General features: G+C 50.2%; 1 protein-coding gene across 3 annotated transcripts in view; it reads right to left on the bottom strand.

Moving 5' to 3' along the window:
- Nucleotides 1–531: 531 nt before the first annotated feature.
- MECR (mitochondrial trans-2-enoyl-CoA reductase) overlaps nucleotides 532–16,825 on the bottom strand; it is a 30,135-nt gene continuing 13,841 nt past the window's right edge. The window contains exons 4-10 of one of the 3 annotated variants that reach the window (XM_046018211.1): nucleotides 9,487–9,630; nucleotides 6,802–6,904; nucleotides 5,653–5,755; nucleotides 4,674–4,747; nucleotides 2,511–2,571; nucleotides 2,284–2,356; nucleotides 532–893 (exon numbers count right to left, since the gene is read on the bottom strand). In XM_046018211.1, the coding sequence (XP_045874167.1) occupies nucleotides 733–893; nucleotides 2,284–2,356; nucleotides 2,511–2,571; nucleotides 4,674–4,747; nucleotides 5,653–5,755; nucleotides 6,802–6,904; nucleotides 9,487–9,630 (719 nt within the window). In that variant the 3' untranslated portion in view covers nucleotides 532–732. The other 2 variants (XM_046018214.1, XM_046018217.1) reach the window with 2 other exon arrangements.

Here is a 16,825-nt window from a genome sequence, read left to right as displayed (position 1 = left end):
GCTGGGTAATTCTCCGTTGGAGAAGGCTGTTTTGTGCACCACAAAATGTTTGAGCAGCATCACTGACCTCTACCCTCTAGATGCCAATAACACCCTCTCAGTGATGACGAAAAATGTCTCCAGACACTGTCAAACGTCGCCTGGGGTAAAATGACTTGGAGCTGAGAAGCACTGGTGTAACAACCATCTCCCCAGTTAGAACAGGCATTCCATAGCTTAGTCTGGCCATCTCAGTGCCCACCTCCTTGGCTCCTCAGCCTGACATTCACTCTCCCGTGTAGCTGATCCTCCTCCTGCCCCAGACTGAGCCGCACACCACCCAGAGTGAGTCACATGTTCCTTTTTGCTCCTCTGCGGAGAGCCTGAGGGTGGAGACTGTGTCCAACTGGCTTTTGTACCTGCCAGTGCCCACCCTTGCTTTGTTTCAAGGTGGTCAGGAAATCATCGCTGGGGGACAAGTGAAGGACGGGCAAGGGGGCTTCTTAGCAGGTGCACAATGAGGATCCTTCTTGACAGGGATGACTTCTATGGGTTTGTATGCTTTTGTTTTTCGGAAGTTTACTTTATTAGACACGCTGGGGCTGGCCCTGGGTTAAGCCTTGGCTGGCTTTAAAACCCTCCCAGTTGGAAGAGAGGACAGCCTGCGGAAGGCTGAGGGGGCCCTGACCGAGGCACCAGAAGCCAGTCCAGCTGATCCGTCTCCCCTTCCACCTCGTTCCGGCTCCTCTGCGATTAGCACATGGTGAGAATCTGCTTTGAAAACACAAAGGGCTGCATGGAGGCTTCCAAGGCACGCTGGTAGTCCTGCAGTGGGACCTCGGAGCAGGCGGGGGCTGTGAGCTGGCCTTGGCTGATGAGACCGCATAGCGTGAGAATCAGCTCCTTGAACTGGGCTGTGGGAAGTTGAGGAAGTCAGATGGGGTGTGGTGGCAGGGCACAGCAAGACACACCATGGGCCACCCCCAGTGGCAGGAGCTGGCGCTAAACTCCAGGAAAGCCTCAAGAACCCAGGCTTGACCAAGGGTAGGGAGTTGTGGAGGCAGCCTGGTTCTTGGCGGGGTAGGACAGAGGAGCGTGGGGAATGGCCCCAGGAGCTGGTGGGCAGGCAGGGCGGTGGCAGTGAGGGCTCTGACCCACAGAACCTGACTGCGGTGTGACCGAGAGTCCTGAATAGTGGGAGGGGCAGGAGTACTGAGGCAGGGCGGCTAGAAGAGGCACAGGGACGGGAGGTGGGGGGTTGAGGGCCGGCGGGGGCATGGGTGTGCCTGGCATGCCAGCTGATGTGGAACTGATGAGCTTTGCTCAGGTTAAGAAGCTTTCTCTGAGAGCCCAGGAGTCCCTTAGAATCCCCCCAAGTTGAGGTCCCCAGCATCCCCTCCCAGGGCCCGCACCCCTCTATGGTCCAGGAAGATGAGAAGTGAAGACCTCAGCTGAGAAGTGGTTTTTCATAGACATCAATTCATGCAACATTCAAATCTAATCATATCCCCTGTTGAGACTGCTTTGATGGCTCTTCACTTGCCTTTAAGATAGAGTCTGAGCTCCTTAGAAAGGGTTGTAAAGCTTCCCAGAATCAGGTCACAACCTATCTGTCTAGGCCCCCACTCTCTATGATGGGCTTTTGCGTAGGCCACTTTTCCGGCCTGAAACATGCCACTGTTGCCACCACCTTCCTCGCCTTCACTTGGATGACTCCACGTGATTCTTCAGTCTCAGCGTTGGCAGGGAAGGCGGGGGGTCACACTCTGGGCCGCCAGTCCTCCAGGAGAGGAAGGCTGGTGGACTGGCTCAGGTTCTGGAGTCAAAGAGATGAGTTTACATTGTGGCTGTACCACTCCCTACATGGGGAGACTGGGCAAGCTATCTAACCACTTTGAACCTCAGTTCACTCCTCAATCAAAGGCCAACAATACCTAGACAACTGTGATATTTCAACTGAGACAGAAGTCAAGTAACTTGTACAGGTCCCATGGCTAGGCTCGGTAAGCCTATCCCCAGTGATGGCGGGAGCGGGATTTGAACCCAGGCAGACTGGCTCCAGAGTTTGTTCTCCGTACATGGCTGTTTTCCCCAGTGGCAGCGGCTCAGGATGGGGACAGTGTGTGCCTTGCTCACTGCTGCCACCTATTGGCTGACTGCAGCTATGGCTAGAGGCTATTTTCCTTCAGTCTGCCCTGGCGCAGGGAGCCCATCACCTCTCCAGGCCTGAGGATGGCGGGTCACTTCTACAGCAGGCACTGCCCTCCTGTGTGGCCCCTGGCGATGGGGCCATCATCCACTCACCTGGACTGTGGTCCTTCTTCCACTGGGACAACCAAAAGCCTCGAAGTTTGAGATCCTTAAAAATGAGCTGGCTCTGTGGACACAAGAAGGATGAGCTGGGGCTCTGAGGGCCAGCGTTTCAGGCTCTGCTGGAGGTATAAACTCCCTCCAGGGACAAGGGCTTCTGTGGGTCTGGACAACTGTGGGGTCCAGGTCTATGTCCACGTCTGCCTCCCCCACCAGCTTACCACAGAGGCTATGACGGGCTGCTTGGCCATTCCCCCGTAGGTCACCATGGTTCCCCCAGGCCTGAAGAGTCCAGAGAGAACAGAGTGGGTACAGGCAGAGACAGAGCCCTTCTCAAAGCTGCCAGAACACTTCTATTCCAACCTTGGTCCTTGAACCTTGCTCTCAGAATCCTTGGGAAGGTTTCAAAAACTATAGACTTGAGTTCCCACCCAGACCTAAGGAATCAGGACGCAAGGATCCCTGTTCAAGCCAAGCGACAAACAACCCCACCAGGCGACATGGATGTTGAGCCAGAGCTGGGAACCCACTGATCTAACCACCCAGTCGGGCTTGGATGAATTGTTGCAGAGAAGTGTGCTCTGCTGAGAAAAGCCCAAGTTTAGTCCTGGCTCCCCTCCACTCTTCCACGTGTGGCCTTGGGCCGCGCACAGACATCGGCGCAGACCTCTGCTCATCACCTGTCCACACTGACTCAAAAGAGCAGGGAGATGAGGTGGCCGTACATGTAAGGAATGGTGTCAGTGGGGCAGAGGACAGTGGGCGACTGGCCTCTCGCTGCGGGGGGGCCTGGTCAGGACCTGCTGACACTTACACGCACCTCAGCAGTCAAACGGGAGAGGCTCAAATAGTTTTTCAAAAACAAGTAAGCTAGGACTTCCTGTGCTCATCTTAACCTGTGTTCCCCCCCGACTCCCTGGCTCTTTTAGGAGTTTGTGGACCGAGGACAATGGAAGGTGAGGGGGGTGCTTTGTGAACTACAGAATGGAAGAAGCTGCTGTTTGAGGCAGGTGATTCTTTGTCCGGGAGGCTGGTGAGTAGCTTGGTCTTAAGTTCCCTTCAGCTGACACCTGTTCCAGAAAGTAGCTCCTGGGTGGGGATCACGTGCTCCCCCCACCACCCGCAATGTTTACTGAGCGTTTTCTGGGTGCAGGGCACAGGCATGAGTATTTCCATGTGCACTGGCTCCGTGAAGACCCCCAGAGCCCCAGGGGAGCACTGTTATCACTCTGGCTTTACAGCGAGAGCCCCCACCCCCGCCCCGTGTAGCGATTTGTGCATCTCCTCGGTGTCCTTGGACTAACCTTCTGAGGCAGAAAGGGTTTATATTCCCACCCCCCTGCCCCTCAACCCTGGACTCGAGAGGAAGGGGTGTGTTCAGGAGTCACAATAGCTTGGGGTTAAGCCTGGCCAGCCCTTGGGGTAAGGTAATTACCCTTTTGGGCCCTTGTGTAAATGGGATGGGAATAGTATCCCTCACTTGAGTGTTCGGTCGTTGGGGGGCAAATCAAGCCCTCTGCACAATCTGGTGCACAGGCAAATGCTCGGTGATGGCTTTCACAGCTCTCTGGCCACATGACGCATCTTCCCATCTAGACTGTGAATTCTAGAGAGTTCCCTCAGTGTCTTAGCCATCTCTGTACCCCCTCACTAGTGACTACTAGCAAGTAGGTGTCCACTTGTTGTTGTTGAGGGGATTCCTGTTTTAATTGGAAAGTATCCTTTCAGGCACCCCTCAGCTCAAAAAGTTCATGTTAACAGAAAAAACAAGGGAAGGAAGGACATGCACTAATATTGTCAACAAGGCTTATCCCCCTTGGTTGTGGGATGATAGGTAACTTTTGTGCTTAATTTTTCCTTTGTAATTTTTTTTTTAAGATTTTATTTTTTAAGCAATCTCCACATGGGGCTTGAACTTACAACCCTGATATCAAGAGTTGCATGCTCCACTAACTAAGCCACCAGGGGCCCCATCCTTTGTACCTTTACATGCTTTCAAAATGCTTTCTAAGAGCATACTTTTACTTCTAAAATGAGAAGCTAATAAAAAACTTAAAAGTTAACAAGCTAGGACTAAGTGACTTTTTAAGAGGCCCCTAGGTTATGAATCCGTAACCATTCCCCTCTCACAAGAAGCTTAGCCATCTTCTGGATCCTTTGGAGAAACAAAGTGGGTGGGTCTCTCGGTGATCTCTAACGTTGGAGGCTGAGAAAGGAAGTGCCTGGGTGACTAGGACAGGACTATGGTCCCAGTATCCTGCTCAGGGTTATGCTGACTTGGCCTTGGCTGGCATTGGCTACTGGGACTTGGTCACTTGACCATCCTCCCAGCTAAAGGCATGGAGAGCGCTGGCCAACCGGACCTGCAGGGGTGAGGAACTTACGCTAAGTGTCGCAGCAGTTCTGTGGAGCTTTTCCCGCCAACACAGTTGAGAGCAAGCCGCGGCGGGGGCATGTCCTGGAAAATAAGGAACCTGTAGTGAGGCAGCAGCTCTGTACACGTGGGGTTGGAAACTGGCTACCAACAGCACCCCCCGGGGCCATGGATGTGTCAGAGGGAGGGAGTGAGGAAAATGGGATGTCTGTGCCTTCAAACTGGGCCCAAGGAGGACCTTTGCTTTATCAACTTAATCCTGTTATCTGTTTTGGAATTTCGTCCAAAACTCATCTCTGGGAAAGAACAGATGGAGAGTGTCTACATTCCTTTTTGAAGGACTTCAGGTCCCCCGAGTGTGCCTCTTCTCTGAGTGTGCACTTACAACTCAGTTCATGTTGGAGGTGTTGATCTTAGGTCTTAGAAATGTTAAGAGGCATGTGTTCTAGAGAGAGTGTGTTTGGTCACTCCAGGGTTCAGAGGGAGGAGGCTGAGATACAGTTCCATCACTTATTGGGTGTGCTGGGGGATGGAGGTTCTGGAAGGTTAAGAAGCTGTGAGTTCAGAGAGCCCCGACCCCACCACGTGTAACGGTCTGCCCTTGGTGCCCATTGATCTCTTTTGACTCTCGGTTTTCTCACCCAGAAATGCTTTCCTTTCTCTTCCTTCCCTGTGCCTCAGGTTCCCCAGGTTCTCCCCCAGCTCGGAGATTCACGCTGGTTGTGAGGGCTGAGGGGATGCGCTACAAATATTCAAACCTACACACCATCCAGGGTTTCTTGAACTTTGTCTCTCCTGCCTCCCTCACAGCACCTGCAGCCCTTAATGAGTGCTGTCCCCTGGCTGAGGGAATGGGCTTTCCCCTTCCGCAGAGACAAAGGGAGAATTTGGAGAGGAGCAATGGGGCCAGTCCCAGCCTTTCTAGCAGGTCTGTTTTCCCCAGGGAGATGAGCATGGAATGAAGGCACAATGCCCCTCATCCTAGGTACCTTAAAGAAGTTTTTCATCTCAGGCTTCCTTAGCTCCTCTTCTGTGAGAACATGCTCGGCCCCCAGACTCTTCAGTCTGTCAGTCAGCTTTTGGAAGTCAGGTCTGGAAACCGAACACAATCCACGGCCCTTGGTTACACCTGCTGGCTTTCTTTACCCTAGGCTCATAGGACCCCTCTGCCACGGCTGTGAGAACACGAGTTTCTTTGTGGGAAGCTGGGGTTGAGTGTAAGCCAGGCCTTCTGTAGGGACTGGCTACCTGATTTCATCACACCCCAACACCTCCATGCCTCGGTTCCCTCACTGGTATTTCGGGGTGATTCCTACAGCCCATGTCAGCTCAAAGGTGTGAGAAACCATCTGGCCCAGGGAGAAGTCATTTCACGTCCTGACTTTGTCTACTGAAACAACAAACTTCATTTCCCTTCCCCCACGCTTTTCAAGGGGGCTCTTCACTGTGTTGTGCAAACACACTCTAGCCTAGGAGTGGCTCTGGGCCTCTTTGGCCAAGGCAAACAGTAGTTTTTGTTAACACAAGTGAGGGGACAGGGAGGGGAAGTGAGTATCAGTTCTCCTCCTAAGACTGGACTTCCAGGAGACAGCGAGGCTTAAGACAACTGGATGCTATGGGGGAAAAAGCACGAGCCAGGGAGCTAGTAGTGTTACTGACTTGCTATGTCTTCCTTTCTCTGAAACTTGTGCCTCACCATAAAACAGAGATGACAATCCTGTCCCATCTCCTTCACATCACTGGTCAGAGCAGTTCAAAGGGCCACACAGATACAAGGGGAGAAAGGGCCCTGGGTTACTTCACAGTAGCAAGAACACAGTTTCAGGGATTCCCAAATATGAACTGTGGGTTTGAGATCATGGGTTATCGCAAGAGTCTCAAAAACTTTCAAAAAGTCTTCGGCAGGGTGGGCTCCACCTCCTTCCCACTGTCCTTTTACATTTAGGATGTGGCTCATCTGACAGCCAGAGGCCCCCCGGCTGACAACTGTCAGCAGTCCGTGTCCGCTTCGGAGGAAGACTGCTTGTGCACAGGTGCCCTCTGGTGGAGACAGGGGCACCTGCAGGGATGTGGGGCAGGGTGGGAGTTTGGGAGGAAGGCCCAAGTCGCTTACCCTGGGATCAGGTCTCCCCACACACCTGTCTCGGACCACATTGATGGTCCTCAGGCCCAGGGCGGCGGCGATCTGGATGACTGCTTGCCCCACTCCACTGTTGGATGCATTCTGGATGACACAGTCTCCTGTGGGGCCAGGAAGAGACCCAAGTCAAGCCCCAGAGACCTGTAACTGGTCAAGGGTTTCCTGCCTGGGATCCTATTGTAGGGCAATAGAGGGGAGTCTTCAGGCTCGAAATGACCCAGGACCTGGCTGCTGAGCCTTCTCAGACCTTGGAGTGTTGCTTACTCTTCTCCCAATGCCCCCCAAAATTCCACAACACCCATGGTGCCTCCCAGGACTTGGCAACTCGGAGCCTACACTATACATAATTTAGACCCCACTGTGTAAATGACTTCATATCGTTCATCAGCCTTCTGATTTTTATATCCTCAAATCTCTGCTTAGGTTATTTCTATGGTTTGCAATGCTTCCCTCTTTCTCTTTTCCTTCATTTTGAAATCCCACGTACCCTTTGAAGCACAGCTTAGGCGTGGCTTTCTTCCATCTTCCCTGTTTTTCCCCAGTGCTCCGCAGGTGGGGTGCCCTATCTCATACTTGGTTGCGGATAGGTCCGTTTTTGGCAAGAGCCTGCAGCCTGCAGCTTCCTGAGGGCATGGCCACACTTTATTTCCCCTTTGTGCTGCTAAGTATAGGCACACTGCCTTGAAATGGGTTTAGAGCTGTGCTGGAAAAACCTATAGGACCCCGGAAACGGGGTTGTCTGTGGTCAAAGGCCAGGCCTGGCTTTGGAAGTTGCCAATGGGGGAGGCAGTGAAAATGTGCGTTCTGACATGACATGGACCTGGTGTGACTCCCAGCTCCCTCACTGACTATACCTGACTGAAACATGGGACACGTCATGACCTCAGTTTACTCCCCATAAGTCAGGAGTCCTGGGAACACCAATCAGAATGCTCCTTATTAGTCAGATGCCATTGTGTCCAGGAAGGTGCTCTGTTATCCCGGAAATGTTATCTGAAATGCAGGGATCTGGGGCTACAGACAGGGGAGTTCCTGGAAGAAGAACGCCCATTCTCTGTAACCAGGAGTCAGAATATGGATTGTCACCCTTTCGTGGGTTATAAAATCAACCTAGTGGGCTGCAAGTAGCATTTTTTTTGGTTAAAATTCCAGATTACAGAATTAAGAGAGTATAGCGCACCACACAGAAGGGTAAATAATGCTCCATGAAACTGTGGGAACCAAAGAACATACTCACCTTTATCTTTGTACTGGATTACAAGGTAAGCTGTAATTCTCACTACGGCTCAGCAGGACAACTTAGACTAACACTGATCTAGCCCAGGCTACACCTGTCCAGAGGCAGGCAAGTGGAGGGATGCACCATGGGCACCTGAGGAGGGGTCAGATGGCCCTGATGTCCAGCCGCGGCCCAAATCAGAGGTGGCCTGAGGGGACGAGATGCAGTTGATCAAAACGTCTCTTGCACTAGGACTTGGGCAAAGGTCCCTAGTCACCTGCTGGCTTTTTCCACCAAAGGCTCCCAGGACCGCTCTGTCACAGCTGTGAGGACCTGCATTTCTCTTGGAGGGAAGCCAGGACTGGTTTTTAGCCTCAAGCAGTGGAGGCTACCATAAGCCTATCAGGCACCAGCATCTCTGCTTCAGGTTTGACATGCGCATGGCAGAACTAGACTAGGCCATTTCTCTAGCCCCTGGACATGCATAGTGTGCAGGGTGACCCTCCAACAATGGGGGTGAGCCCAGCCTCCTGTTAATGGGAGGTTAACTGTGAGGTGGGTTCCATGAGGGTCTTGGGAGGTCCCCTCTCAAGACTGAGTTCTGCTTGCCCACAGCAGTAACCAGCCTTCCCTGGCTTTTCCTCCTTCCGTCTGGCTCGCCCCATCCCCTCACTCCTGCTTCCTGGGATTACCTTCCCCGTCAACCATCCACCCTCCATCCTTGCCTCAGGTTCTGCTTTTAGGGAACCCCAAACAGAACACCTGGCTTTGTCATCTCCTTGCCGAGTGAACTCACATAGCAGTTTCCTTCTCTGGACCTCAGTTTCCTCACTTCTGAACAGGAAGAATAATCAAGTAGAGGAGTTACTGCGCTGTGTGCATTGTCTCTGTTAACCCTCACAAACCCTTCCTCTCCGTGTTACGGGTGACGCATCTGATGATCTGAGAGGTCAGTTCACAGTGAGAGGGGAAGCTCGGGTTCAGACCCAGGTTTTCTGCCTGGGGCCTGGGCTTCCCACGAATGACACCAACCTCTCCGTGCTGCTTTGAAGGTTTAATGCATGTAAAGGTCTCTTATGTGAACTGGAAAGTGTCCTATGAATGCTGAGTGAATTACTGGGTTCAGCATTTTACTGAAAACACAGGCACTGTGTCTATCTTGTCTGGCTTTGTATCCCAGAGCTTAGCACAGCTCCACGTTTTTGCTGAACGACAGAATTCCATCCCAAGCGCTAGGGAATGTGGTCCTTCAGCGGTTATCTGGAGTGTTCTCCTCATGAGGTTTCAGCATGTTTTCTAGGATCCAAGCTAACAAAGCAAAAGAACAATCACGCACTCACCCAGGGTAGGGGCCCGTCTTCCTCTCAGTCCCTTACTGGTAAGTTCCCATGGTCGCGGGGTCAGGATTTGGGTCCCATCCCAGGCTGGGATCCTGGCCTGCTCCCAGCTCCTGTGGGTTCCTACCTGGCTGCAGCTGCTCAAAGTCCATCAACATCCTGTAGGCCGTGCAGGGATTGACACTCAGGGTGGCGGCACTCTGAAGAGGGAGGTCACTTGGAATGCTGATCACTGCTTCCTCACTGAACACAGCCTCCGTCCGCCAGGTTCCTGAGTCAGGGGATGAGTCTGGGCTAGTGAGATAGGACCCCTCTCCCCACAGGGCCCCAAATCACCCTCCTCAGTAAACAGGCACCTAAGACATCAGCCTTCAAGTACCACTTAGAGAAAAAAGAAGATCTTGGGGTGCCTGGGTGGCTCAGTCGGTTAAAGCCTCTGCCTTCGGCTCAGGTCACGATCCCAGCATCCTGGGATCGAGCCCCACATTGGGCTCTCTGCTGGGCGGGGAGCCTACTTCCCCCCTCTCTCTCTGCCTGCCTCTCTGCCTACTTGTGATCTCTCTCTGTGTCAAAAAAAAAAAAAAAAAAAGAAAAGAAAAAAGAAAAAAAAGAAGATCTTGAAGTCCTTTGAATCTCTGTGAGTCCTCGGGATAGTTATATAAGGTAGATTCTGTTATTCTCACATTAATTACCTCGACATAGCTCATGTCACCCAGCAGGGGGCTAAGGGTCTGAAACTCCTGGACTCTGAGAAACAGCATGACATGGGCAAGGGAAGCTGTGAAGCCCCCATTTTCCTACTCAGTCCTCCTTTTCCTCATTGAGGGCAGGCTGACTTGGGCGGTATTATGGAAAAAAGCATGAAAGTAGAAGTCAAAGGCCTAGGTTTGGGACCTGGTTTTGCTGGTCTGCTAGTCGAGCAAATTCCTAGGTCCCTGAGTTTTGTTTACCCTAATATGTAAATGACACTGGCAAGAAGAGCCTGACTGGCCTCCTCCAAGAGCTGCTGCACAAATCAAATGACGGAAAGGAAATGACAAATGTAAACTCGAGAGAAATGATCTTTAACCTCCAGCCCACATTCCCGTTGCAGACAAAAGAATCATAAAACATCAGTGTTGAGGAGGCCCGGAGAGCATCAAGTTTAACCTCCTCATTCAACAGGGTGAGAAACGGAGAAAGTGACTTGCTCAAAGTCGCAAGGCCAATCTGGGCTGCCCCTTCCACCTGCGGATACTTAGTGTGGACCTACTGTAAGCCAGGTGCTTGAACAGCACAGACACATTCCGGCCTTTCACAGAGTTTTAGTACAGTGGAGAACACACAAAACCAGACAGGCAGATATAGTAACTACAAATTATAGAGGCAGAAGGTAACACTAGAGAGAATTATTTGAGATGGGGATCAGGGACAGCTTTTCTGAGGAGGTTCAGGCTAACAGTTAAAGGATATAGATACCAGCCACTCAAAGAGTACATCCAGAACATTCTAGGGAAAGGAAAAAGCATATGCAGAGGCTCTGAGGCAGGACAGACAGAAGATGGACCTGGGAGGATATACTCTGCAGGGCAGAGGGTGATGGGAAAACAGGCTTGAGCCTTGGCTGAAGTGGCTTGGGCTAGAGGAACGGTCACCCAGACTTTCTCGATCCTGACTTGGAGTAACCATGAGTTACAGTGTCACTCAGTACATTGCATATATAAACAGGTACATATACATATAACAGAAACCAAAGTTTCACGGAATGGTATTTATCCTACTATGTTTGATATATACTATTCTGACCGATTTTAGAAAAAAAAAAAAAAAAAAAAAAAAAAAAAAGGTGCTGTTGGCAACCCCCTACATCGATTTTGCTAATGGGTTACAACCTACCGTCTGACAGGTGCTCACCCATGCAGGTGGGATCCTGTATAAAGCAGAGGTGAGGAGGACAGACTTACAGTCAGACAGAAACAGATTCAAGCCTTGGCTCCACCACACACTCACTAAATCATCTAAGAGAAACTCCTTGGAGCCTTGTTGGCTCAGTGTCTGGCTCTGGGGGTCTCAGGGGTCCTTGGCCTACGCCTCCAAAGATCTGGAGGGTGTGAACCCACCCAGTTGCTGGGATTGAATAGTACCCTGGCACTACATGGTCAGGTATGGAGAGGGGGAACAGCTGAGGTGACTAGTAATTGTGTTGTAGGAGGGGGTAAAGAATGTGGGCTTCAGGGACCACGTATGGAGACAGGAGGCAGGAACACACTTTGTTAAGGGCTATGTTAGAGTACATCTGTGGCTGAGAGGACAAGACACTGGAAAAGCGAAGGGTTCCTTTGGAATCTAGGAGGTACCTGGGCATTCTCTGGGCTCCACCCAGGCTGGTTTTCAAATCTTCATTGCCATCTTCATAACCATGGCCCCCATTCATCTTAGCCAACATGTACTGTATCTACTCTGCACCAGATGCTTACTGTAGGGCCTTCTGTGCATGAAATCAGGGATGTTTTCTAACTCCTCTTGATGGCTCCACAATGGAAATCCACCCTTTGACACGAATTTCTGGGGCGTGGCTGTCCTTAATCCTCTTCTCAAGAGAACCTGGGTGGCATGGGGGCAGTGCCCACGGTCAGCCGCACAGGCTTTTAGGGTTTTATTTATTTATTTTTTAAAAGATTTTATTCATTTGATAGAGCACACGAATGGTGGGAAGGGGCCAAGGGAGAAGCAGACTCCCCACAGCAAGGAGCCTGACTCGGGGCCAGATCCCAGTGGGATCACGACCTGAGCGAAGGCAGACACTTCACTGTTGGAGCCACGAAACCCTTAGACCCTGGAGTGGGGGACCTGTTTTAAAATTCTAGCTCTGCCATTCATGATTTGTGTGACCTAGAATTATCACTGCACCTTTTTTGACACTCACGTCATAGTGTGAAGATTAAATGCAATGACATTCGTACAGATGATTGCTGTGCCTAGTACATAGATGTGGAATGTCCCTTGGTTTCCTTCTGATCCTAAGTCCCATGTCCTAGTTCTCAGGACTCCTGTTCCTCACTCCTGTGCAACTGGCCCTTAACCATCTCTACCACCTAATGCAGGGCTTGGCAAACCACCACCACGGGCCAAACCTGGTTCACCACTGGTTTTTTAAACCAAGTTTTATCAGAATATAGTCATGCTCATTTCTTAGGTACTGTCCGTGGCTGTTTACGAAGGTAAAGCTGAGTAGAGGTGGTGTGGCCTGAAAACACTAAAATATGTACAACTGGCCCTTTAAAAAAAGTTTGCTGACCCTGATCTAATGCGTACAGAAATTTGTCAAAATTGTTGTGTGTCTTCCCTCAGTTGAGCTGCACGAATGAGTTGGGAGACGCCAGGCAATGACTGTTAGCTGCATTGTAGAGATGAGGACACTTGAGGCTCAAAGTAGCTGTGGCTTCAACAAGGTCACCCACGGGGGTGGAACAAGACTCCTAGGCTGCTGTTCCTGCTCCTGCCCCGTGCTGCCCCAGTAGGGCTTTGAGCGTTTCCAATGAGGACGTTGGTCCGCACGTTCTCTGGCCTGGTCTCCCCGGGGAATGGCTGCGTGTGGGGAAACACTGGCTATGGGCACAGCTCAGTACCTACCAGGAAGGATGGCCAAGGTTTGGCCAGTTGAGGACTGCACTGTTCAATGACTGTCACTCTTACTAAACTGCAGCCTTCACCAGAAGGAAGACCACGTCTGTTCACGGCCCTCTGCGAGAGCCCCGCACACGGCAGAGGCTCACGAAACGCTTGCAGACTAAATGGAGTTGATTATAGTCCCGGCCATTATAAAATCCTCATGCTCTTTGACCCGCACCTGGTGGGAAAGACTGACCTTTTGTCCAGGAAGAACTCCCTGTTCTGGCTGACACTGTTTCAGCCACCTGTGCGATGACCCGCACCCCTGGAAGATGCCCCTCATTCTTCTCTCCAAATCTAGTGACCTGTATTCTCAGGCCCTATGGCACTGCTTTGTTCAGACCCTTCTCAGGTGAAGCCTGAACCGTGTAGCCACCTCCTTACTGGCTTCCTGCCTCCACCCTCTGCCTTTCCAGAGCATTCTCTGCACTGCCCAAGTCTGGTCACTCATGCTTCTAAACTCTTCCTCTGGGTCTCGTGAGCCTCCATGACTGGGGCCCAGCTTAACTCTACGGCCTCATCTGTTGTCTCCCTCAGGCGGGCAGGAACCAAGCCACACCCCTGCAGTTCTGACAGTGCCATGCCTTCTCCCACCAACCGCTGCACCTTCGCACATGCTGCCCTCCCTGCCTGGAAGCCCTTCCTCACCTAGCCCACGGGCTGTGCTTCTACTCAGTCTTTCCAGACTGAGTTAAACAGCACTTCTTTGAACAGCTTCTCCTCAAGCTTCCCGAGATGGGGGGGGACTCTTGCCTTTGTGCCCGCCCTCTCTTTATAGAGCTTACTACATTGTACTGTGTTAAGGGTTGTTTTTCTGTTCCTGGGTAACCCAGCCCCAGCCCAGAACACTCTGAGGGCAGAGACTGTGTCTGACAGGGGCTGGCACAAAGCAGCACTTCCTCTCGATACAGAGCAGCTCTCTGCTCAGATGGCTAGGTTCTTTCACTGCCAGGTGGGGCTGCAGGAGAGAGTGGAGCCATTCTTGGCAGCTCTTCTTTTCTTTTGCGGGGGAGGGGGAAAGGGAGAGAAAGAATCCCAAGTAGGGTCCACGCCCAGCACGAAGCCCAACACAGGGCACCACCTCACCACCCTGAGATCATGACCTGAGCCGAAATCAAGAATTGGATGCTTAAACAACTGAGCCACCCAGGTGCCCTTCTTGGCAGCTTTTCTGATCTCAGAGAAGAAAAGAGCTTATGGTAGACTGCTTTTACTGTTTTTTATTCCTGCCTGGTGCCTTTTTCTTTCTAGAACTGTTCCTTCTTAACCTCTGAGGCTCCATCCTCTGAACCACAGGGGTGGGGAAGAGACTCATTCATCTAGGGCAACTGGGAGTGGCCCAAACCCACACCCCTGGTGGTTTTAGGCCAAAACATCTTTACCACAAGCATTTTTGCCATATAATTCATTAGCCATAAGGCAATTTTCTCATAAAAAGTTAAAGAAAATAACTGGCTGTTTGGTTTGACAGTTTGTTGGTTTCATCTACTAGTTGACAGTCTGGTTTCATCTCTCCATTGACACAGTCCTTCTGTTTTGTACTGTTTAAACCTTAGCCCTCATAATGGTCTATACAGTAGCACAGAGTTTTGAGCCCACCTTTCCCAGAGAGCTTTGGAACGTCTATCAATAGAAATGTGACAATATGCCAAAAGCAGACAACAGTGCAAAAGGCTTTCACAACACAATGCAAAGGCAGCTACAAATGTGCATCCTAGTATTTGGAAACTGACACTTCTCTTAATCAAGGAAAAAATTTTAGCAAAAAAAAAAAATTAATAAAAAAAATTTAAAAAGCATGATACCAAATCAGGAAACAATCAACAAGCACAAAAAAACTGTAGATCACGAAATAAAATCAGTATTTGTGTAGTATTGCTATGGAACTACACTAAATATTTTGAGTGTATTCTAACATTTTACACTTTGCAATAAAGTCTTTTTAATTTTGTTCATTTTTCATGTTTCATGATGTCCTTTTTTTTTTTTTAAAGATTTTATTTATTTATTTGATAGAGAGAGATCACAAGTAGATAGAGAGGCAGGCAGAGAGAGAGAGAGAGAGAGAGGGAAGCAGGCTCCCTGCCAAGCAGAGAGCCCGATGCGGGACTCGATCCCAGGACCCTGAGATCATGACCTGAGCCGAAGGCAGCGGCTTAACCCACTGAGCCACCCAGGCGCCCACATGATGTCCTTTTTAATGAACGTTCTGCTTTTATTTCTCATGATTTTATCTTTTATAGCAAAGTTGCCTGACGGCCAATTCGTTATGCCATGAAAATGCTTGCAGTAAAGATGCTTGCCATGACAGTGCGAGATATGACGGGGTTCATGGATGAGCAAGGACCAGGCAGGGTCGGTCAGAGTCCTGCTAGCAGATGGATATGGCTGTGCTGGACAGACTGTGTTCATTTGTTTGCTCTTAGGATGCTGCAAACCTTGGATGCTTGCTGGTGGCCACCTATGAAAGGTCAATTTGAATCTCAGCTCCAGCACTTAATGGCTGGGTGACCTTGGGCAAGTTGCTTAATATCTTACATTTGTCTCATATCTACCTTCTGTTGTGGGAATAGTTGAGTGATATATACGAAGTGTTTAGAACAGTGCCTGGTGCAAAGGGAGTAGACAATAAATATTCACTGATGTTGTTACATCACTGTGTGGGGGAGATTCCATCTGAGAACTAGTGAGAACAAGAGAATGAGCTCTGTATCACTGGGATTCCTGGATCCAGCAGTCCCTGAAGTCTTCCATCTCTTGTTCTTCCCAGTTTCAGGAACCAAATAACAACTTCTTCTTTTTTCTAACTTCTTCTTTTTATATAAATCAAGTTTACATCAACTCTCTAAGTGATAGCCCAAAGAACCCTAATACTGTAGTGTAGCAGGAAAAGCAGTGGTGACAAGATTTTTGGTGGGCTCTCTTTCGGTTTGCTCTTTCAGTTTGAGTTTCAGTCCCTTAGATGTCCAGAAGGGTCGATATTATCTTCCCTGCTTCCCTCTCGTGGTTGCTGTCAGGAGAGTCTGTACAATGTTTGTGCCTCAAAAACTGAAACGCTAAAGAACAAAACTCACCAGTGACTCCTTACCACATATCAAAGAGAACCCTAACTCCTTTGCTTGGGTTCTGCAGGGCTCCCCCATGTGGCCCCACTACCTTTGTAACCTTCATCATTTAAGCATATTCTCATGTGCAAATCCTCTGCTGAGGCTACATTGGACTTCTCACCATTTCCCACACTCACCTTTGTGTCTTTGCTCATTTCGTTTCCTCCAGATGCAATGATTTCTGGCTCATCTCCATCTAATAATCCATCTATCAAAGGTCCATTCCAAAGAAGCCTCCTCCACAGAGCCTTCATCCTTCTTTAAGACTCTCTCTCTCACATCTGCATTCACACACAGAGGAGCCAGAAGTGCCCTCTGCTTCCTGTGAACTTGTAATACACCCTTTATTGAGGTTACTAGTTTGGAGATTTCTTTAATTAGATTTTAACCCTCTGGAGGGCAGGGGCTGTCTTATTTGGGTTTCCCACTGTATCTTACAGCAGGGATTTAGGGATGTAGGAATTCAGAGAATCACAGCTCTCATCCACATAGGTCCAAAGAGATGAGAGAGCAGGTCCACTACCGCCAGAGCGGAAGAAACACAATTTCCGCTCTCCTGTTCTGCTCCCACTGCAACTGGTGGTGGGTATATGAACTCAATAATAAACTCTGCATTGCTTAGTCACACCGAGCCAATGAGCAAACATTTCCAGTGTGGGTGAAATACAATCTGGAACAAAGAGAGGCTGCAGACACCTGGAGAAACTC

Source organism: Meles meles, chromosome 1 (assembly GCF_922984935.1).
Source record: "Meles meles chromosome 1, mMelMel3.1 paternal haplotype, whole genome shotgun sequence".
Classification (NCBI taxonomy): domain Eukaryota; kingdom Metazoa; phylum Chordata; class Mammalia; order Carnivora; family Mustelidae; genus Meles; species Meles meles.
The sequence above is the reverse complement of the archived record's forward strand: the minus strand, read 5'-3'. Positions and strand labels throughout refer to the sequence as shown.